At 37.2% G+C, this 24501-nt stretch overlaps 1 protein-coding gene across 2 annotated transcripts in view; it reads right to left on the bottom strand.

The window, feature by feature from the left end:
- AGGF1 (angiogenic factor with G-patch and FHA domains 1) overlaps positions 1-21162 on the bottom strand; it is a 51755-nt gene extending 30593 nt beyond the window's left edge. The window contains exons 1-5 of one of the 2 annotated variants that reach the window (XM_089909036.1): positions 20587-21162; positions 17959-18061; positions 16750-16904; positions 15740-15904; positions 13253-13441 (exon numbers count right to left, since the gene is read on the bottom strand). In XM_089909036.1, the coding sequence (XP_089765162.1) occupies positions 13253-13441; positions 15740-15904; positions 16750-16904; positions 17959-18061; positions 20587-20796 (822 nt within the window). In that variant the 5' untranslated portion in view covers positions 20797-21162. Of the gene's footprint in view, positions 1-13252; positions 13442-15739; positions 15905-16749; positions 16953-17958; positions 18062-20586 lie in introns of both variants that reach the window. The other variant, XM_022594542.3, reaches the window with a different exon arrangement.
- Between the last annotated feature and the right edge of the window lie 3339 nt (positions 21163-24501).

Raw genomic sequence — 24501 nt, 5'->3', positions numbered from 1 at the left:
ATTATATATAAAATTAACATTTAATCACTATAAAAATTACCAAAATATTTTACATGGACTTTCTGTACTAAGTCTTCAAAATTGAGTGTAGTTTACACTTAGAAAGCATCTTAATTAGGATTAGCTACATTTCAAGTATTCAGTAGCCAGATGGAGCTGGCTGAACTGTGCAGGCCTAGAGAATACAACTAAACCTAAATTTTCTTTCTGAACGTTGAGCCAATTATCAAGTCAACATACATAACATAAAGAATTAGCTTTAATTACAGCAGGGATTTAAAGGTCCAAATATACCTAATGTAGCAGAACTGAAGTTTTGCTAAAATTTAATATATTAGAGAGTTGGTTTGATAATACAAAAAAAGTACAGATGAATCAGTTACATCTCTTTTGTTCCAAAATTCCAACTTGCCTGGCATAAGCCTTTTATTATTTATTACACATGCATACTGGGCATACCCTAGGACAAATGAACAAATCTATTATTTTAACTTTAGAAGAAACAGAGAGTTATTTTCCTTTGGTTTGTAACACAGTCTGAATTTTCTTTCTATCTTAGAGCAACATGATGAAGTGAATTCATATGTTCCACTGTTACTTTATAAAATATGAAACCATCTTAAACACACTTTTGTTTGCCTTTTAAATTAATTAATTTATTTTTGGCTGTGTTGGTCTTTGTTGCTGTGCGTGGGCTTTCTCTAGTTGCAGTGGGTGGGGGCTACTCTTCATTGTGGTGCGCAGGCTTCTCATTGCAGTGGCTTCTCTTGTTGCGGAGCATGGGCTCTAGGCGCGCGGGCTTCAGTAGCTGTGGCATGTAGGCTCAGTATTTGTGGCTCACGGGCTCTAGATCGCAGGCTCAGTAGTTGTCATGCACAAGCTTAGCTGCTCTGTGGCATTTGGGATCTTCCCGGACCAGGGATGGAACCTGTGTCCCCTGCACTGGCAGGCAGATTCTTAACCACTGCACCACCAGGGAAGTCCCTAAACACGCATTTTTAATAGCAGCATAAATTCAGTTTGAACACTGGCTAAACACTCACAGTGTGATAGATAAACTATACATATTTCCAGCAACATAAACTCACCAAGAACAAGAACAAGAGCAAGGAGCTGAAAAACTATGAGGAACTTTAAAGGCCACTATGAATTATGGCCAAAAAATTTCCCTATCTATATATGCTTTAAAAAAAAAGTTTCCAATCTTACATATTTTATTATTACTACTGCTTATAGGATAATACATGCAAAGGAAAAATGAGTGAAATTGCAAGAGGTACTGCTTTTTAAAAACTATTTGTCAGTCTAGAATGTTAGATAAATATTCATTAAAATATAAGAAAGGCCCAGGGCCTACATGTGGGCATTAAGCATATATGCATATTTCAAGTTATTACTCCAATCTCTTCACCCTACTTCCTTCCTTCTGTATACTCTACACTTCCAAAAAGTAAGGCTCAAGAACATCTTAAAACTCAAGAAAAAGATGAGGATGTCCTAACTGCTTTCCTCCCATGCTTCACAATTACCTTTCAGAATCCTTGGGGAATTCTCAGAATTTCATCAGGATTTTTCTTAAGTCACTGTCCTGAAGTTAACATATTTTTGAAGGATGGTAAAGACGAACAGATATAGGAGCTAAACTGGACCAAAATCTCACAGAATGCTTTCAAATTTCATTCTCTAGTTTGTCAGGAAAGGTCATTTGAGGACCCCTACATGTTCTTTGCTTTGCTAGGAAAAAGTATTCATAATGCATCCTTTCAAACAGTTCAACCACTGGTAATAGGTAGACGTCACTAAAAAATAGATCTTAAAAAAAAAAAGAAAAATCATTTTTGCTATTTTAGTTCCATAATCTTCAATTCCTCGGTATTGCCAGTGAAAATAAAAGAGAAATAAAGACAAATCAAATAGAGAATTGAGATAAAATTTCAAGAGTAGGGGAGGTGGCCAAGGTGGTGAAGTAGGAAGACACTGAACTCACCTCCTCCCACAGACACAGCAAAATTACAACTAGTTACAGAGCAACTATCTATGAGAATAACCTGAACACTAGCAGAAAAGATTTTCCACAACTAAAGGCATAAAGAAGTAAGCACACGATACATATATACAATGGAATATTACTCAGCCATAAAAAGGAAGAAAATTGGGTCATTTGTAGAGACGTGGATGGACCTAGAGACTGTCATAGAAAGTGAAGTAGGTCAGAAAGAGTAAAACAAATATCGTTTATTATCGCATATATGTGGAATCTGAAAAAACTGGTATAGGCGATCTTATTTTACAAAGGAGAAATAGAGACACAGGTGTAGAAAACAAATGTATGGATACCAAGGCAGAAAGCGGGGGGGGGGGGGGGCGTGGGATGAATTGGGAGATTGGGATTGACATACATACACTATTGAAACTATGTATAAAATAGATAACTAATGAGAACCTATTGTATAGCACGCGGAACTCTATTCAATGCTCTGTGGTGACCTAAATGGGAAGGAAATCCAAAAAAGAGGGGATATATGTATACGTACTACTGATTCACTTCGCTGTACAGTGGAAACTAACACAAAATTGTAAAGGAACTATACATCAATAAAAAATTTTTTTAAAAATTAAAAGAAACAAAAATAACCACATGAGATGGGTAGGACAGGTGGTGACCCACACCCCATGCTGGTAACCCACAAATGGAAGGAATATCACTAGCACAGAGGTCCTCTACAAGGAGTGAGGAGTCTGAGCCCCAAATGGGGTCACCAGCCCAGGGGTCCTGCACTAGAAAGATGAGCCCCCAGAATGTCTGGCTTTGGAAAACCAGCAGAGTTTATGTTCAGGAGAACTAGAGGGATACAGGAATAAGATTCTGCTCTCAAGGGCACATGCAAAATGTCACATGCTCTAAGTCCCAACACTGAGGCAGTAGTTTGAAAGGAGCTTGGGTCAGCTATTTTTGGGAGTCTGTTCTACCCCAATAACACTGGTACTGGAACACACCACTTTGGAATTTTCCTCTAGTCTGTTAGTGCTGGCGCCCCAGCCCTGCCCACCAGCAGGCTGGCACAAGCCCCAAACCCCACCCCTGGCCTGCCAGAAAGACAGCCATGTGGGGACCCAGCTTCACCCTCCAGTGAACCATTGAGCCCCCAGGCCATGCAGCCAACTTCACAGGAAGACTACCCTACCCTCTAATAGGCCCACAGCCACCATACAAGGCATGGCCTCACAGCCAACCAGGCCAGGGGCCAGCCCTGCCTACCAGTGCTCCCACAGTAATCAGCCCCACCACAACAGAAGGATGTATATGCAGCCCACATAGGGGACACCCCTAAAGCATCTGGTTCTGGAGACCAAAAAGGAGTGTGCTGCTGGGGCCCCAGAGGAGGTCTCCTAAATAAGGCCACTTCTCCAAGATGGGAAACATAAACAACCTAACTAACACATGGAAATAAACACAAAGAATTGGGTAAAGTGAGGAGACAGAGGAATATGTTCCAAGTGAAGGTACAAGACATAACCTCAGAAAAAGAACAAACAAAGTGGAGATAAGCAATCTACCAGATAAAGAGTTCAAGGTAATGATCATAAAGATGCTCACCAAACTCAGGAGAAGAATCAATGAACATAAAATTTCAGTAGTTAGAAAATATGAAGAAGAACCAAACAGAGCTGAAGAATACAATAACTGAAATTAAAAATATAAATAGAAGGGACAACAAATTAGATGATACGGAGGAATACATCAGCAATCTGTAAAACAATAGCAGAAATCACTCAAGCTGAAGAAAAAACAGAATTTAAAAAAATGAGTGTAATTTAAGAGACCTCTGGGACACTATCAAGCATATTAACAGTCACAATACAGGAGTCCCAGGAGGAGAAGAGAAAGGGGCAGAAGGCTTATCTGAAGAAATCATAGCTGAAAACTTCCCTAACCTGGGGAAGGAAACAGATATCCAGGTCCAGGAAGCACAGAGTCCCAAACAAGATGAATCTAAAGAGGTTAATTACAATTAAAATGGCAAAAATTAAAGAAAAACAGAGAATTCTAAAAGCAACAAGGGACAGGCAATTAGTTATCCACAAGGGAGCTACCATAAGGCTATCACTGACTTTTCAGCAGAACTTTGCAGGACAGAAGGGAGTGGCACCATATATTCAAGGTGATGAAAGGAAAAAACCTACAACCAAGAACACTCTACCCAGAAAGGCTATCCTTCAGATTGGAAGGAGCGATAAAGAGATTTACAGACAAGCAAAAGCTAAAAGAGTTCAGCACTATTAAAACAGCTTTACAAGAAATATTAAAGGGACATCTTTAAGTAGAAAAGAAAGGGCCACAACTAGAAATATGGAACTTATGAAAGGAAAAATCTCATTGGTAAAGGTAAACATACAGTAAAGGTAGCAGATCAACCACTGATAAAGCTAGTAGAAAGGCTAAAAGATGAAAGTAGTAAAATCATGTATATTTACATAAGCAGTTAAGGGATAAACAAAACGAAAACGTAAAATATGACCTCAAAAACATCAGATGTGGGGGGAAACAAAAGTAAAAATGTAAAGCAGTTAGAATGCATTCGAACTTAAGAAACTGTCTTAAAATAATCACATATATATAGGTTGTCAAATATGAACCTCATGGTTACCAAAAGCCAACAACACATACACAGAAAAGAGAAAGGAATCCAAACATAACACTTAAAGGTAGTCATCAAATCACAAGGGAAGAGAGCAGAAGAAAAAAGGAACAAAAAATTACTACAGAACCCCCCCAAAAAACAATGAACAAAATGGCAGTAAGTACATACCTATCAGTAATTACTTCAAATGTAAATTGATTAAAAGCTCCAATTAAAAGACACAAAGTGGCTGAGTGGATTGAAAAAAATATATATGCTGCCTACAAGAGACTCACTTCAGATCTAAAGACACACACAGACTGAAAGTGATGGATAGAAAAAGGTATTCCACGCAAATGAAGTAAAAAGAAAACTGGAGTAGCAATACTTATATCAGACAAAACAGACTGTAAAACAAAGACTGTCAAAAGAGATAAACAAGAACGTTATATGCTAAAGCGATCAAGCCAATAAGAAGATATAACAACTGTAAATATCTATGTACCCAACACAGGAGCACCTAAATACATAAAGAAAATACTAACAAACATAAAGTGAGAAATTGACAGTAACACAATAATAGTAGGGGACTTTAACACTCCACTTACATCAATGGACATCATCTAGACAGAAAAACAGTAAGGAAACACTGGTCTTAAATGACACGTGACTAAATGAGCCTAACAGATACATAGAGAACATTTCATCCAAAAGCAGCAGGATACACATTTGTTTCAAGTGAACATGGAACATTTTGTATGATGATGACATGCTAGGCCACAAAACAAGTCTCAAGAAATTTAAGACTGTGATGCAACTAGAGATTATCATACAACATGAAGTAAGTCAGAAAGACAAAAACAAACACCATATAATATCACTTACATGTGTAATCTAAATAATGACACAAATGAACCTATCTACAAAACAGAAACAGACTCACAGACATAGAGAAAAACCTGTGGTTGCCAAGGGGGAGGAAGGGAGGGAGAGGGATGGACTGGGAGTTTGGGGTTAGTAGATGCAACCTATTACAATTAGAATGGATAAATAACAAGGTCCTACTGTATAGCACAGGGAATTACATCCAGTCTCCTGGGATAAACCATAATGGAAAAGAAAAAAAAAAGAATGTATAGATGTGTATAACTAAGCAGAAATTAGTACAACACTGTAAATCAACTATACTTCAGTTAAAATTAAAAAAAAATTTAAGACTGAAATATTAAGCAGCATTTTCAATCACAACAGTATGAAACTAGAAATCCACTACAAGAAAAAAACTGCAAAAACCACAGACACAAGGAGTCTAAACAATACGCTACTACACAAGCAATGGGTCACTAATGAACTCAAAAAAGAAATCTGAAAAATACCTGCAGACAAATGAAAATGGAAAAACAATGATCCCAAATCCACAGGATGCAGCAAAAGCAGTTCTAAGTTTAGAGAAATACAAGCTTACCTCAGGAAACAAGAAAAATCTTAAATAAACAACCTAACCTTACAGCTGAAGGAACTAGAAAAAGAAGGAAAAAAACCAAAGTTAAGAAATAATAAAGGTCAGAACAGAAATAAATGATACAGGGAATTCCCTGGTGGTCCAGTGGTTAGGACTCTGCACTTCCACTGCAGCGGGCATGGGTTCGATCGCTGGTCGGGAAACTAAGATTCTGCAAGCTGCACAGCGTGGCAAAAAAGAAAGAAAGAAAGAAAGAAAGAAATGGTAGAGACTCAAAAAAGAAAAAAGATCAGTGAAACTAAGAGCTGGTTCTTTGAAAAAATAAACGAAACTGCTAAACCTTTAGCAAGACTTATCACCAAAAGAGAGGGCCCAAATAAATAAAATCAGAAAGAGAAGTTACAATTGATATTGCAGAAATACAAAAAATAAGAGATTACTATGAACAATTATATGCCAATAAAACAGACAACCTAGAAAAAATAGATAAACCCTGAGAAACACAGTCTCCCAAGACTGAATCAGGAAAAAATAGAAAATATGAACAAACCATTTACTGCAAATGAAATTGATTCAGTAATCAAAAAAACTCACAAGAAATAAAAGTCCAGGATCAGATGGCCTCACAGGTGATTTCCACCAAACATTTAGAGAACAGTTAACAAATCTTTCTCAAACTATTCCAAAAAGTTGGAGAGGAAGGAACACTTCCAAACTCTCTACAAGGTCAGCATCAGCCTGATACCAAAACCAGACAAAGACATGACAAAAAAGAAAATTTCAGGCCAATATCACCGATGAACACAGATGCAAAAATCCTCAAGAAAATATTAGCAAACCAAATTCAATAATACATTAAAAGGACCATACACCATGATCAAGTGGGATTTATCCCAGGAATGCAAGGATGGTTCAATACCCACAAATCAATCAATACAATACACCACACTAACAAACTCAAGAGTAAAAACCATGATCATCTCAATAGATGCAGAAAAAGCTTTTGACAAAATTCAACATCCATTTATGATAAGCTCTAAACAAAGTGGGTACAAAGGAAATGTACTTCAACATAATAAAGGCCATATATGACAAACCCACAGCCAACATCATACTCAATGGTGAAAAGCTGAAAGCATTTCCTCTAAGATCAGGAACAAGACAAGGATGCTCACTCTTGCCACATTTATTCAACTCAGTATTGAAGTCCTCGCCACAGCAATCAGACAAAAAAAAGAAAAGAATCCAAACTAGAAAGGAAGAAGTAAAACTGTCACTGTTTGCTGGTGACATTATACAACATATAGAAAATCCTAAAGACACCACCAAAAAACCTGTGAGAACTAACAAATGAATTCAGTAAAGCTGCAGGATACAAAATTAATATACAGAAACCTGTTGTATTTTTATACATTTAACGACAAACTACAAGAGAAATTAAGAGAACAATCCCAGGGACTTCCCTGGTGGCACAGTCGTTATGACTCCACACTCCCAATGCAGGGGGCCCAGGTTCGATCCCTGGTCAGGGAACTAGATCCCACATGCATGCCGCAGCTAAGAGTCTGCATGCCACAACTAAGGAGCCCTTGAGCCGCAACTAAGGAGCCCGCCTGCCACAACTAAGGAGCCCACGTGGCACAACGAAGGAGCCCACGAGCCGTAACGAAGAAGGCTGCGAGCCGTAACTAAGGAGCTCGCCAGCCACAACTAAGGACCCTGCCTGTCACAACTAAGACCCAGTGCAACCAAATAAAGAAATATTTTTTTTAAAAAAGAAAACAATCCCATTTACAACTGCATCAAAAAGAATAAAATACCTAGGAATAAATCTAACCAAAGAGGGACTCCCCTTGTGGCTCAGTGGCCAATGCAGGGGACACAGGTTCGAGCCCTGGTCCAGGAATATCCCACATGCTGCAGAGCAACTAAGCCTGGGCGCCACAACTACTGAGCCTGCACTCTAGAGCCCACAACTACTGAGCCCACGTGCTACAACTACTGAGCCTGCGTGCCTAGAGCACGTGTTCTGCAACAAGAGAAGCCACCACAATGAGAAGCCCGCGCACCGCAACGAAGAGTAGCCCCTGCTTGCCGCAACTGCCCGCGCTCAGCAACGAAGACCCAACACAGCCAAAAATAAATAAATAAAATTAATAAATAAGTAAGGCTCAGGGATTGATGAATTTAAAAAAAATCTAACCAAAGAGGAAAATGACTCATACTCTAAAAACTATAATATTGAGGAAAGAAGAGGAACAAATGGAAAGATATACTGTGCTCATGGATTGGGAGAATATTGTTAAAATGGCCATACTATACCCAAGACAATCTAAAGACTCAATGCAATCCCTATTAAAATACAAATGGTGCTTTTCGCAGAACTAAAATAATTCTATAATTTGTAAGGAAACACAAAAGACCCCAAATAGCCAAAACAATCTTAAGAAAGAAGAACAAAGCTGGAGGTACCATGCTCCCTGATTTCAAAATATACTACAAAGCTACAGTAATCAAAACAGTATGGCACCGGCACAAAAAAAGACACATAGATCAATGGAACAGAATAGAGAGCCCAGAAATAAACCCACACTTATACGGGAAGTTAATCTATGACAAAGGAGGCAAGGATACACAATGGGAAAAGACTGCCTTTTCCCATCACCTCTAAATGGTGATGGGAAAATTGGACGGCTATGTGCAAAAGAATGAAACTGGGTCATTTTCTCACACCATACACAAAAAATAAACTCAAAATGGATTAAAGACTTAAATGTAACAAAGGAGGAAAGAATATACAATGGAGAAACAACAGTCTTTTCAGCAAGTGGTGTTGGGGAAGCTGACAGCCACATATAAAATCAATGGAGTCAGAACACTCTCTCACACCCTACACAAAAATAAACTCTAAACGGTTTAAAGACTTAAATACAAGACATGACACCATAAAACTCTTAGAGAAGAACATGGGAGAAACATTCTCTGACATAAATTGTAGCAATGTTTTCTTAGGGCAGTCTCCCAAGGCAACAGAAATATTAATAAACAAGATCTAATCAAACTTAAAAGCTTTTGCACAGCAAAGGAAACTATAAACAAACAAAAAGACAACCCATAGACTGGGAGAAAACCTCTGCATACAACGTAACTGACAAGGGCTTAATTTCCAAAATATACAAACAGGTCATACAACTCAATAACAAGAAAACAACCAACCCAAAACAAAAAATGGGCAGAAGACCTAAAGAGACATTTCTCCAGAGAAGACATACAGATGGCCAAGAAGCACATGAAAGGATACTCAACTTCATTAATTATTAGAGAAATGCAAATCAAAACTACAATGAGGTAACCCCTCACACTGGTCAGAATGGGCATCATTAAAAAGTCTACAAATAATAAATGCTAGAGAGGGTGTGGAGAAAAGGGAACCCTCCTACACTGTTGATGGAAATATAAGTTGGTGCAGCCACTATGGAAAACAGTATGGAAGTTCCTTAAAAAGCTAAAAATAGAGTTACCATATGATCCATCAATCCCACACCTGGGCACATACCTGGAGAAAACTATAATTCGAAAAGATACATGCACCCCAATGTTCTCTGCAGCAATATTTACAACAGCCAAGACATGGAAGCAACCTAAATGTCCATCGAGAGATGAATGGATAAAGACGATGTGGTATATATACACAGTGGAATACTACTCAGCTATAAAAAAAGAATGAAATCATGCCATTTGCAGCACATGGATGCACCTAGAGACTGTCATCCTAAGTAAGTCAGAAAGAGAAAGACAAACATCATATGTCACTTACATGTGGAATCTAAAACATGACCCAAACTTATTTACAAAACAGAAACAGACTCACAGACATAGAAAACAAACTTATGGTTACCAAAGAGGTGGGGGTGAGGGAATAAATTAGGAGCTTGGGATTAGCAGATACAAACTACTATATATAAAACAGATGATCAACAAGGTCCTACTGTATAGCACAGGGAACTATATTCAGTATCTTGTAATAAACATAATGGAAAATATGAAAAAGAATATATATACATGTTACTGAATCACTTTGCTGTACACCAGAAACTAACGCATTATAAATCAACTATACTTCAATTAAAAAATATGAATATATACGTATAAAAAGACATGTAAGGGGCTGCCCTGGTGGCGCAGTGGTTGAGAGTCCGCCTGCCGATGCAGGAGACACGGGTTCGTGCCCCGGTCTGGGAGGATCCCACATGCCGTGGAGCGGCTCGGCCCGTGAGCCATGGCCGCAGAGCCTGCGCATCCGGAGCCTGTGCTCCGCAACGGGAGAGGCCACAACAGTGAGAGGCCCGTGTACCGCAAAAAAAAAAAAAGACATGTATGACCTGAAACCACAAACCTCCTAGAAGAAAACATAGGCAGTATGCTCTTTGACATCAGTCTTAGGAATATTTTTTTGGGTATGTCTCCTCAGTCAAGGAAAACAAAAGCAAAGATAAACAAATGGGACTACATCAAACTAAAAAGCTTTTGCACAGCAAAGGAAACTATAAACAAAACAAAAAGGCAGCCTAGTGAAAGGGAGAAGGTATTCGCAAACGATATGACCAATAATGGATTAATATCCAAAATATATAAACAGCTTACACAACTTTGCATCAAAAAAACAACCAGGTTAAAAAATGCGCAGAAGAATAGACATTTTTGCAAAGAGGAAATGCAGATGGCCAACAGGCACATGAAAAGATGCTCAACACTGCTAATCATGAGGGACATGCAAATCAAAACCACAATGAGATTATCACCTCACACCTGTTCTAGAGGCTATTATCAAAAAGACAACAAATAACAAGTGTTGCCAAGGATGTGGAGAAAAGAGAACCTTTTAGCACTGTTTGTGGTATTGTAAATTGGTGCAGTCGCTATGGAAAATAGTATGAAGGTTCCTCAAAAAATTCAAAAGAGAACTGCCATATGATCCAGAAATTTCACTTCTCCGTATTTACCAGAAGAAAACAAAAACATGAACTCAAAAATATATATGCACCCCAATGTTCATCACAGCATTATTTACAACAGCCAACATGAAAGCAACCGAAGTGTCCATTGGTAGATAAATAGATAAAGATGTGGTGTGCACGCGCGCGCGCACACACACACAGGAATATTACTCAGCTATTTAAAAAACGAAATCTTGTCATTTGCAAAGACATTAATGACTCTAGAGGGTATTATGCTAAGTGAAGTAAGTCAGACAGAGAAAGGCAAATACCTTATGATCTCACTTACATGTGGAATCTAAAAAACAAAACAAACAAACAAAAGGAAAACAGATTCATAGATACAGAGAACAATTGGATGGTTGCCAGAGGGGAGGGAGTTGGGAGTGGGGGCAAAAGAAGTGAAGGGGATTAAGAGGTATAACTTTCCAGTTATAAAATAAATAAGCCACGGGAATACAATTTACAGCATAAGGAATATGGTCAATAATATAATAACTTTTTATGTGGAAGATGATGGTTACTAGACTTAAGGTGGTGATCACTTCATAACGTATGCAAATGTCAAATCACTATTTAGTACACCTGAACCTAACATAATATCGTACTTCAACTGTATTTCCAAAAAAAAAAAAGAAATCAAGAGTAAAGTATCGAATAGTTGCCACAATTTACAAAACGCCAATATAACAAATAAGCCTCCTTTCCTGCCTGTAAACCACCAACCTAATTCTATTTAGGGAGTAGAAATAAGAGCACTAATAACATTTTTTTACTTCCCTTCCTTCAATTTAACATTGTATCATAAGTATTTTAAAAATTCCCCTCAGCCTGTATAAACTACCATCTGAATGACTAAATAATGTTTTTTCAATTAAATGTACTATCATTTTCTTCCTTTTTTCTTCCATTTTTATTAAGATATAATTGACATACAGCACTGCAGAAGTTTAAGGTTTACAGCATAATGATCTGACTTACATACATCATAAATTACTACCATGGTTAAGTTTAATGAACATCCATCATCTCATTTTCATACAAAATAAAAAAATTTTTTCCTTGTGATAAGAACTCTCAGAATTTACTCTCTTAACAACTTCCATATATCTTACAGCAGTGTTAATTGTATTTATCATGTTGTACATTACAGTCCTAGTACTTATTAACCCTATAACTGGAAGTTTGTACCTTCTGACTACCTTCATCTAACTATCCCCCTCTCCCCACCCCCTGCCTCTGGTAACCACAAATCTGGTATCATCTTCTATGAGATTATTTATTTGTTTTTCAAATGTAACTGACTTATAACACTACCTCAGTTCTTGGTGCACAATATAGTAATTCAATATTTCTATACATTACAAAATGATCACAATGTCAAGTCTAGTTACCATGTTTCCACACAAAGATATTACATTATTATTGACTATATTCCCCACACTGTACATTTCATCCCTGTGACTCATTTACTTTGTAACTGGAAGTTTAAATGTACCGTCATCTTCTTAACCAATAACTGTCAGCCATTTAAATCTATTTTTTTGTTCTTATAAATATTGCTGTATAACTACACAAAGGAATGTTTCTTTCTTTGGAATTTTTTTTTAAATTACAAACTAGAAATGAGACTTTTCCAGTTAAAGCATATGAACATTTTTATGGTTATTGATACAAATAATCCATTTTCCCAAAAGATACCAATTAAAACTAATGAATATATATATATCCTAAATTTGCTAGCAATGGATTTTTTTTAATGTTTGCTAACATAAGAAGAAATTGCTCAACAAAACTAAGAATGTTGAACTTTTACCTACACCTATTTACAAACTGTGTTTTTCTTTTATTGTGAATTGTGCACTGACATCAACTTATCAATAGCTGGTATGAATATTCTTCTTCCAAATTATGTAACACAAGAGTATTTTATCTGCCCTAAATCTACCTGCTTCAAACTTTAAGAAATTTTTTCTACTTCCAGTGATTGAGAATTTGTGAAAAGTCCATGTTTGCTCCATGTGAAAGCTTCTTGGTTGAAAGATTCTGATATCTTGTTATTGTAATGAATATGTTTAAAATACAGTTACTAAATGATTTTCAGTTGCATCAAAAATTTTAGCTTAACTATGATATCACCATTATGTAAATTTTAAAAATTATGACATTACCTTTTCCTCATTTGTTGTAGAAGAATCAAGCTCCTTTCTTTTCTTCCTCAATTTTTTATCTTTACTTTGTTTTGTGCCAGAAGTCTGATAAGGCTGCAAATCTACTCGAGAATGAAATTGATATCGACCACTTTCCACATCACAGTAGTAATAAATTCCAGTGGAAGGATCATAATATAGTTGATTTTCCTTTCAAAGTTAAGAAAACAATAAGTTCTATTCAAGTAAGATGAAATAAAATAGAAAAATAAACAATAGAAATGACAAATATATTCAAATACAGTAAATTTTCTTTTAAGAACTATAGTATTTTTTGGAAAAAATGAATAAAGGTAACAGAATGAAAAATGCTTGTAGTTTTCCAAAGTACTTTACCATTCAATATCTGCTCTAATTTTCCTGGTGTGGAAAATGAATACATTTACGTATTACATTAAAGCTCATGAAATTGCCAATATTTGACCCTTTTTTTACTTATAGAAACAGCAACTTCATATGGTTCAACAGAAACCTTTTAGAAGTCATGAAAACTAAGGTATGCATCAGAAAAAGCCGACCATATAAAAGCAATTGCAGACTCATTCTCCATATAATTACACGATAATGGTTTGGTAGTATAAACCCCTAAACCCTCCTCTCAGTGACATAAAACAAAGAGTTGCCTTTCAATGTTCATGATTCAAAATCCTGGAGAAAAATCTGAAAATAAAATTAAGCTCATGAACACTACAACATAACATTCTGTACAAAGAAATCAATAAACAATTGTCTTCACTAATCAATTAATTCTACACTAAGTAACTACATAAGATTTAGAGTAAAGCAGCCATGCAATATAGAGTTTTGATAAATTATGGATAAAAACGAGAAAGATAAAATTACGTAATCATCTGCATTTATTAGACACTGGCCAGTACTCTATAACCAAGATTTAACTCAACCATCTGTATCTTATTTACATCATAAATCCATGCAGATCAGACTTGGAAACATCTTGCAAAGATATATACTGAGGAAGCAAGTAAAGCTTCCTGACAAAGAATAATTTATTTTTCTAACTGTTGATACTATTGCAATTTATTGTCTTTAATTCATTTTGTAGATCTCTTACAAAAATATTTAGAATTCTCACTATCTTTCCTTCAGCTAAAAACTGAATGGAAGCTTTCTGATCTTTATTTCCAGTGATAACAGAACTTCTACAACTCAAATCTTTTAAATCTGCTATGTCTTTCGGTCCAAAATACAGACATTTTCAAATATGTAAGAAAATTAATTAAAATGAAAACTAGCACATTAAAAATGGCAAAGCACTGAAGTCCCTACTCCACTGAGACACAACCTGCAGAATGTAATTAAGCATTTACAGAACAGATGTCAGGAAGAAAGTTACAGAAAAGAAGGTAGAAGAATGACAAAGACTAACGTCATATACTTGGAAATTCCATATTTTTCTAGAAACCAGGTAATTAATAGCTATTTTCTTTGGTAATAAGAGTTTAAACATTACTTTTCTAGGTATTAATTAGCACTGTCAATTAGCATACTCCTGTAAAATAAAACCCTCTTTTACAAAGTATTTACAAAGTACTATACCAAGTACAAACTGACAAGCTAATGAAATCCCTTATCTAACTAAAATATTTACTATTATCATTACGTTCCCTAGAGTAGTTAATAATAGTTCCAATAACTGGAATGGTGAATATCTGCTCCACTTTGGGGCACTACATTCTGTAATTCCTGAGGACCAGATCATATGTGTAGACCACTGAGGTTGAGGTATGTGGGTATATAACTTCCAGGATCGTTGTCACCAAACCTGAAAAAATCCAATTAAATACCAGACCTTCAACAGTCATAACACTATATTAAAAATCAAGAACTTTCTTTTCTGGTTTTGTCCTAGTCCGTGGTCCATTATATTTGTGATTCCATACTAATTCCCTAGTTCTCACTGTTAACAAATTGATTTTTTAAAAGTGAAATGCTTAGAAGTCACAAAATATAAAACAATGACTAATAATAAACATGCTATAAAGAATTTAAGAAAAAGATTCCTCTGTGATCTAAAATGGATTCATAAAGATATAAGTATTTGAAACAATTTTTTAAAAATCTTACCCCAAGCCTAGAATTAACAACATTACTTCCTTTTAGTTTAGGTCCTTAAACATTTTACAAAATGTAGTTGTCTCCTTTTATTAATAAATATGCTAACATTTTTGTATGTTACTTTACATATAAAAGGTTATTAGATCTCTCTAAAATATTAATCTGTAATAACACAATTAACTTATTTAATTAAATAAACATAGAAATATAGTATCATAAGCTACTTTATAAATCTTTACTCTTGCCAAATAGCTTTAAATAAATTTTTACATGCAGCTCCCTGCTTATCTTAATTCAACCTAGGGTTTAATATTTGGTATTCAAGCAGCTAAGAACACAACCATACAGTATTAAAAGGTCAGAGATACTTACAGAATCGTAATAGAATCCAGTGCTGTGATCAAAATACAATCCAGTATTCTCATCATAACTAAATCCAGTCTGTGATACAGCAGCTTCTGCTGCAGCTCTCAAACTTTCAGCTAGTGATGAACCTTCTAAGGATGTATCTTCTGTTGCTAACACAGATGCTGGCTCCTAGGTATGATACAATCATGTCAAAGAGGACAAAAACATCCTCATATCAATATAAAAGTTAGCAGAACTTGAAACAATAAACAAGTCTAAAAACTATTCTGAATAATAAGACCTCAATTTCTGCAATGGAAAGGGATGGCTATCAATTACAATTTGACCCACTTTAAAAAATATGAATTAGTGTATCAGTTAATTCAATTCTGACCCAGTTTTGAAGACACTAGAAGTAAGTGAGTGACCATTACTCAAAAATAAATGCCTAATACCATAAGGAAGCAATCCACAAAATACAGACTGAAATATTCTTTAAGACAAATGATCTGGCTTCTTCAATAATTACAGGCTCAAGGGGAAAAAAAATTTTAGAAAAGAGATAGAGAAGAAAGGTATAAATTATACATCACACATCAAGCAGTTGCCCTGTATGAACCTTACTGGGATCCTGATTCAAACAAATGGTAAAAAGAAATTTATAAAACATTCTGGGAAATTTGAACAGTGGCAAGATATTTGACATAAAGGAAGTATTAAAAAAAATTTGGTGTGAACATGGTATTGTGGTTGCTCAAAATTTTTTGGTTGAGTCAAACGTACTGACAAATTTTGTTTAGTTTATGTACAGCATACATTTTTGCAACACAACAGAGTAGGAAAACAGTTACACATACGAACAAGTTCTAATTTTTATTTCTCAAAAACTGTATTATTCACTGCAATAATTACACGCAGAATACTTACAACCCTTGTATATGTTGTAATAAACCAAAGAAGTCTATTTTTCTACGTAATAACAACAAAGAACAAGTTCTTGAGTATCAACAGTTTCAAGTGAAGCATTTTATTACCTGTGAATTTGAGGCAAAATGGTCCTCTTGTCCACAATTAACATTTTCTGTTATATCAGTACCAGCATAAGCATCATTTTCTATGTGTGACTGGTCTTTAGAATTAAAAGTAGAAGCTTTGATATCCTGATCTTCCTGAACTGGGAGTTCAGATGCTTTATTTGGAAGATTAACATCATTATAGTATGTCTGATAATAATAATCTATTGCAAAAACAAATTAAGTGATATCATATTAGAATAGTGTATATAAAAAGGGCTTAATTCCCAAACACTGGCACTGAACACAAAAGAGCACACGTTGCAAACAAACCATATTTTTATAATTATACACATTTTAACAGATTAAAATTAATGGTCCAAATAAATCTGCAGAGATATATATCTTTGATTCTAATGTCACCTTCAGTTCCCTAGCTGTCAAGCTAAAAAGGAAAAAAGGTAAGCAGATTTGGATTTTCCATAGCAAGAGTTAAAAGAGAAAACAGGTTGTGTTCTGTCAAAAAAAAAAAAATTAGCAACTCTTAACGTCTAACTACATACCACAGTATACTTCAATATCAAATGACAACATGTCAAGGGCTGACTTTTTCTGTCAAATTTTGCTCATGGTGCTGACTTTTTAAAAAACATAATATTATACAGATATGTAATGTTTATACCATTGCTGTGTTTAGCAATTTGCTAAGTTGCATCTGAATAAAACAAGGCAAAATTTAATGGGAAAGATCATTTCTTGTTATCCCTATTTATTAAAACTTGGTTTCTCAGTTATTTTGCCTCACAACATAATGTCACTAACAAGGCCTGGGTTGTAGGCTCACCCCATTCCCAGGAGGGCCTAGAGACTGACACTGAATTGATGCTAAGTGGAACACATCAACAAGAAAACACATGCCCCTGGTCACAAGTAAGGTCAAATGAGAGTAGATGGCTTACAGCATAGCAAAAATTACTCAGTGAATGTGCCACTGAAAGCATATTAGCAATATTACGTATTTACAGGAATAACAATACATTACCTTCCCACCAAAAGAGCAAATAGATTATCTGAAAATACCAAATCATATGGAGAAAAGTCAACTTTGTAACAGCTCTCCTATTTATCTAGATGTACACAGATTCTAAATTTAAAGAATTTAAAGAAAACTCCATGTTAGCATGATTTGAATGTAGTAGTATTAGGATATCTTCACTATAAGCAGAATACCTGAGATTGACCAAGGAGGGTGGTTCTCTGTTTGTACTTCTACATCAGACTTTTTATTATCTTCGTTTCTCCCACAACGGAGTATTTTACTGAGCTCTTCTACCTAAAAGAAAGCAAGGCTTTAGGAAAAATAAACCATACAGCAATCTAATAATATACACACTGTTCTCCTGAAATTACAATAATTATTTTTCCTGGTAAAAGTTTGGAGAAGTACCAATATCAGCTAGTTTCCTTTTCAGAAAAACTGAAAATGCTACAATATAATTGGCTTTCACGTTTTACATCTGCAGAAGGAGATATTTTTATTCTTATATTCTCTAGCTAACCTCAAATTATTACCTCCAAAAATCAGACTGGCTAAATTAATAAGACTTAGTGAACAGGATCCTTTATTTCTAACAAATAAGAAAGTTTTTATACTACTATTTTAATCAGTCAGCAGTTCTCCCTAAGGAGAATTAAATCATTGAATTAAATTATCTAGTATCATTCAGTGTTCTCCACCTGGAATTAACCATTCACTTAAATAATGCCACTCATATACTTTAACATACTTTTTCCTTGAAATAGTAATCTTCTAATTAAGTAACTGGAGCAGAAGGAAAGAGAGGTGACTGCCTCAGAGATGCATCTCGCCTCCCTGTGTCTCACTGAATTCCAAGGCCATAACAACTGAGCGTGAAAAATACCCATAAGCAGATGAAGAGCAGCCTCATCAATACAGCTCAGTCAGACAGGAACTCAGTGTGAGATTACACCCATTATAGGCACAAAACCAAAAAACAAGCTTCTTTAATGATACATAAAGCTTAAAAAGAGAAAAGTGATAAGGCTGATTATATACGGATTATCTGTGCACTTCACAGATTATCAGATCTGCTGCTACCACCAGGGCAGGAACTAGAGTGAAGCGAGCAAGGCACCTAAGGCACAAAATTTAAGGAGACATTCACTCTCAGCTTCATGCAAGTATAGAGTCATACCTGAGAATGAGTGCCCCCCTGAATTTTTCGCCCTAGGCTACTGATTGCCTTGCTCTAATCCTAGCTCTGGCTACTACCACTATTACTATGAACAAGACCATTTATACAGAATCTGCTACATGCTAGCTAGGCACTGCACTTGGTACTGTGGGTAACATCTCATTCATTCTTACAACCACCTTACAAATTAGTTGTCCTAATCCCCATTTTACATGTGAGAAATCTAAAGAAAGTAATTTGCACAAGGTTTCTTTGACTCCAAAGCCTGTACATATTGTACTTTCCTGCTAGTTCACCCTCAATTCTCAAGCCAAATTTTTACTGCTCCAGATAAAACACTATCTAGTAATTAGGAATGACAGTTAACAAACTCCACCCACCACCAGGGGAGGCTGACTAGAAAGATAATAAAGAAGAATAATCACTATCACTAGTAAAGTTACAGCTTTCTATGCTTTTCAATTTTTCATATTAGACTGCCAGCAAATTAACACTAATAACCAAAACGCTGGCTCTTCAAAGATGAGCAAAAACGTTTTCTCTTAGGTTCTCTATAGCAAGCAGTACTTTTACAATTTAGAATTATAAAAGGGTTTTTTTCACAGCTCATCATACTTTACTCCCCTTTCCCCACAATATTTTAACAATATCTGTAGTCTCCTAGCACAGTCGCTGTGCACTGTAGTTGTCCAATAGATAGTTGTTGAGTAACAAAACACAAATTTTCGGTAATGTCATAATGTTAACAACTCTATACAATGGGCACAGAAAGTCATTGCAACTCAGCGGTTATTTTCATAGATTATTTGATAGCAAAGCGTAACAAAGTTTGATGATACTTTAACGTTCAGCCTACATTTGTGGTTTTAGGAAATGTATCAATATATGCCAAAAGACAACAGTTTAACTGAAATTAATAATTACGCGGAAATAATTTGTTGGGAAAGAGCGCGACTGCCCAAAACAATCAAGCTGAAAAGATTATGCTGTTTAAAAGTTTTTTTAAAATGTGAGTTTAAATATTTGTCCTTACTGCATGTTATAAGAACAAAGTTAGCTGCTTAGTGTCTCTAACGAAGACAGTTCTATCTTCCCTACTTCCACTAGACTACTCAAGATGAATGCCCAGAACAACCTCACACATACCTAGCGCTCAGCAATTTACAAAACTGTAAAACAGTCTGTTGACATTTACTTTGATTTAACCTCCACCAGTGTGGTCCTAGCATTCTCATTTTATGGGCCACTGAGGCTCAATATCAGTTCACACATCTAGGGTATGATAAATGGGATTCTGATTGAAATCCGGCGCTTTAACAAACTCAAAAGTGATCTAAAACAAAATATTAGAAATGTGCCTACTGCCAATGGGACTTCACAAGTGAGAATTAAGACTGAAGTACTTAAGTGCACTCCACGCCGGCCACAACTGCAGCTCACGCACTTATCTAAATCGAGTAGCCCAACGCTTAGGTTTGTTTCAAATGTACCGGGAATTATCATCGCACTGAACTTTTGACTCTTTCAGGTACTCTATAAAGCAGTCCTGGGCCCTACCAGGGGGACCTTCTGAGGCTATCTTAGACTTCGAAGGCCTCATCTCGGGCTGGATGGGGCGTGGGGCTGGAGGCGGACCGCGCACCTGGGTGCGGAGCTCCTGGTTGTTGCTCTCGGCGCTCTGGTACAGCCGCTCTGTGTGATGCAGCAGCTTCTCGATCTCCCGCACTTGCCGCTTGCAGCTCCGCAGCTCGCGTTCCAACTTTTCCACCTTCCGCCTCAGCTGGGCCAGCTCAGGCTCGGGGGAGGGAGGTGGCGACGGCGACAACGAAGGCGGCGGCGCCTCAGAGGCCATGGGGTCCGGCGCGAAGCGGCCCGCGGGAGCGGAGGGACTGCGCTCAAGCTGAGACGGACGCCGGCGGACCCAGAAGCCACGGGAGCGCGCGGGCAGCGAAAGGCGTCCTCATCACCGCCCGGCTGCGGCGGCCCGCGGCCATGAGGCCCTAAAGCTGGTTACCTGTAGCCGAGGCGAACTGCGGGCAGCGAGCAAAGGGACCGAGAATGGGCCCAGTCCTCCCGGCTTTCAAACAGTAAAACTTTATTGGTAACCACCTGCCCCGGAGACCGAGTAAGCCACCGAAACGTTGGACAAATGGGCTGGCCAGCGAAGCAGGAACCAGAAGCGATTGGGCCGTTTCTGGGCTGAACCGGAAACGACGGCGCCGGCGGTGGGCGGGGCCGAGACGGAAAAGGAAGCGACGGAAGGCGAGAAGGGCCTCACAGCGCACAGGCGCACTTTCCGCCGGCTGCTGGGTGCACGGGACGGGACGGGGCGGGACGGGACTGGGCGGGGCGGGGCGGGGCGGGGCGGGGCGGGGCGGGACGTGAGGGCGTGGAGAGCTGGCGGAAAAGGTGCTACAGTAGCCCGGGAGGGATAAACAGAAGATCGCCCATCCTCTGGTCGCGGGATTTTACGCTTGCACACTTTCAAAACGTTTTCAAACTTTTTGCACAGAGTGCACTTCCTAGCTCCTCGTTTTACAGATGAGAACAGTGAATCTCCAAGAAATGTTTTGCCAGGGTTCATAGAATTGATGCTAAACCAGGACTGTGAACGTAGTGTTCTGACGCTCTGCTTACTTAGTGCTTCTGCGGATTCCGTGAGGTTAGGCCCCCTAGGAAAAGAAAGCAAATTCCTATAGGTCTGGCTTGCAGAGAGAAGCATCCCTAGTGGGAAAGTAAGCAGCAAGATTCTACGGAAGTAGGAGAGAAATTTTTTCTGTTTCAGTGCATCTATTTCGTGTTTCGTCTATGTGAAACAGGCGTTTGTTCAGCAGCCTTTAAACTGATGAGGGCTTCTTGGAACACACTTTTCCTTCTTAACCAACGTCATTTAGAATTAGAGCTTGAGTTCGGAATGCCGGGCCTGAGACCTATGGAGGTCAGCGACTACGTCTTGCCTGTCGTCTCCCAGGGCCCAGCTCAGTGCCTGTCACAGAGCGGGTATCCTTAAATATTTGCTGAACATAAGAATCCTGCTTGATGTCCTAGTTCAGTGGCTGCTCTGTGTGCTTTTTGTCCCGTGCACTGCCCACTAGTTAAGTCACAGGCGGTGAGTTCTCCAGCGGGGACCTACCCTCTCTAGGTCCTGCACACATTATTCCTTAGGCTTTAAGAGTCCAAAATGGCACCACAGTGATCTTCTAGCCATCAAAGGATATTTAGTGAGAAGGCAGAATATGTACTCCCCGATGTAAAATAGAGATGTACTGCCCCCTGAAATCTGACTTACCTTAATGTATTATGACTCTAATCAAGAATTTACCCAAATCTTTTAAAATAAAAGCTATATTTCCCACTTTCTTCACCTTTGGGGGGGGAGGGTAAGGAATTCCATAAACACCACCTGTAAGGTAACTTTAAGGTAAAGGGACTTCCAGTTTCTCATTTTATAGATGAGAAATTTCAAGTTTTAACCATTCATTGTAGAAGGAATAAATAAGCTTATTAGCTGCTACTTGAAGCAATGATTTGTCTTAAAGGTAATCCATTTAATCCTAAATTCTGACCTATCATGCCACTAGTTTATAACTTACCTCTGACCATCAGTCTGGAAGAAAAGAGTCACAATATATTTTTGAGCAAAAATAAAAGCTTTGTGTATGAGGTGGGAATTGCATTAAGGTTCTAGTAAAAGAACTTAGTTTATAGTGGCTTATTAAACAAATTAGGAGGTTACTCTATTACATTAAAGAAGTCTGGAGATGGACTGTCCAGAGCTGGTAAGGTGGCTCTACCAGCTCTTTAGAGACTCAGGCTCCGTCTGTCTTTCTGCTCTTCTATTCATAGAGCATATTCCCAGCCTCCAGGTCAATTCATTTTACAATATGGCAAGGGACAAAAGGACTTTCCCAAGGCCCCACCCAGTGACTTCTGTTTATATCTCACACCTTGCTGCAAGTGGGGCTGGGAATTGTGTGTGTATGTGTGTGTGTGTGTGTATATGTCTTTCTGAGCTGGACACATTATTCCCTCTAACAATAAAGGGTTCTATAAATATGGAAGAAAGAGAAAATACTTGTTGAGTAGGTAAATAGCAGTCTGCCACACCTAGTTTTCAAATCAAAAGGTACTTAGTAGAGTGGACAGGGCCAGTGCCCTAGAGAAACATACTACTCGGCACCCTTCATAGTCTAAAATATTTCTTCCCGAATAAATCTTTGTTTTTATAGTGTTTTTCCTAAGTTATTATTGATATTTGGTACCTCAGACTGTAATGATACTCCTTAGTTTACAACACATTATCAACATTAGCCCATGGATGGGTCTTCTCTTTTTCTGTTTTTGGGGGGTTTTTTTGTTATTTTCGTTTTTGTTTTTGTTTTAAAATTGCTCTGTATCCCCAGTCCCCAGTCCCATTACCTCCTTTCTGCCAATATGGGCACCCAGTCTCACATGTTTGATATATGACCTTAAATATAAATCTATCCTATCCTTATATTTCCTGTGCATTTCTTTTACATAAGTAGTATTTGGTTTTAAATCTTATGCTGTTTCTTATTTTTTCCACACTAAAGATGTTTTTAAAATTCATATATATTGCTGTCGTACATCTAAGTGCTGCATAGTATTCCAAGGTTTACATATACCACATTTTATTTACCTATCACCCTAGTTGTCAACATCTAAGTTATTTCCAATTCTCTATTAATACAATTGATGCCACAATGAAAATCCTTGTTCATGCCACTTTATTGACCTGTGCATTCATTTCTTTGGGATATATAGCAAGGCGTGTGATCTCTGGCCCATAGGGCAAACATTTAATTTCACTACGTTCCGCTATATTGCTTCTCAGAATGGCACCAACCGTGCACAAGGAGTTCTTTGTCCTCCACATTCTCTCCAATACATAATATTAGTCCCTCCTGTACATTTTTTTGCCATTTTTATGAGTTTAATGAGGTATTTCACTGTTGTTTTAATTTGCAATTCTCTGATTATCAGAGAATTTCGTATATTTATTGAAATGGCTATTTGGACTTTCCCCTCTGTGAACTGCCTATTCATAATTTTTTGCCTATTTCTTTCCTGTTATTTTGCAGTTCTTTCTACAATCTAGATATTAATCCTTTACAGTTTTAGATATTGCAGAGATCTTTTCCCAGTCTGTCATATATCTGTTAAATTCATCTATGGTGTCTTTTATTGAACAGAAATCCTTAATTTTTATAAGTTAAATCAGTCTTTATTCAACTTCATTTTATTTCATATGTTTTATGATTTGGGCTTTTGAATCTTATTCGTGAAGTCTTTCTCCACTCCCTGAGTCATATTTTCTTCTGTAAGGTTATAATTTTAACCTTCACTTATAGTTCTCTACTTTAACTGGAGGGATTCAGGTGTATTTTTTCCACACACATTTATCATCTATCAAGTTCCCATATATATCTGAGTCCATTTCTGAGCTCTCTATTCTCTTCTGTTTGTCTGTTAGCCAGAACTATTCTACATTCAACACTTTGATTTTGTAGTATATCTTAGTATCTGCTAGGGCAAG

This window comes from Delphinapterus leucas, chromosome 3, assembly GCF_059928025.1.
Source record: "Delphinapterus leucas isolate spDelLeu-1000000601 "Yukka" chromosome 3, BTC_Dleu_Yukka2, whole genome shotgun sequence".
Classification (NCBI taxonomy): domain Eukaryota; kingdom Metazoa; phylum Chordata; class Mammalia; order Artiodactyla; family Monodontidae; genus Delphinapterus; species Delphinapterus leucas.
This window is presented reverse-complemented; position numbering and strand designations above follow the sequence as displayed.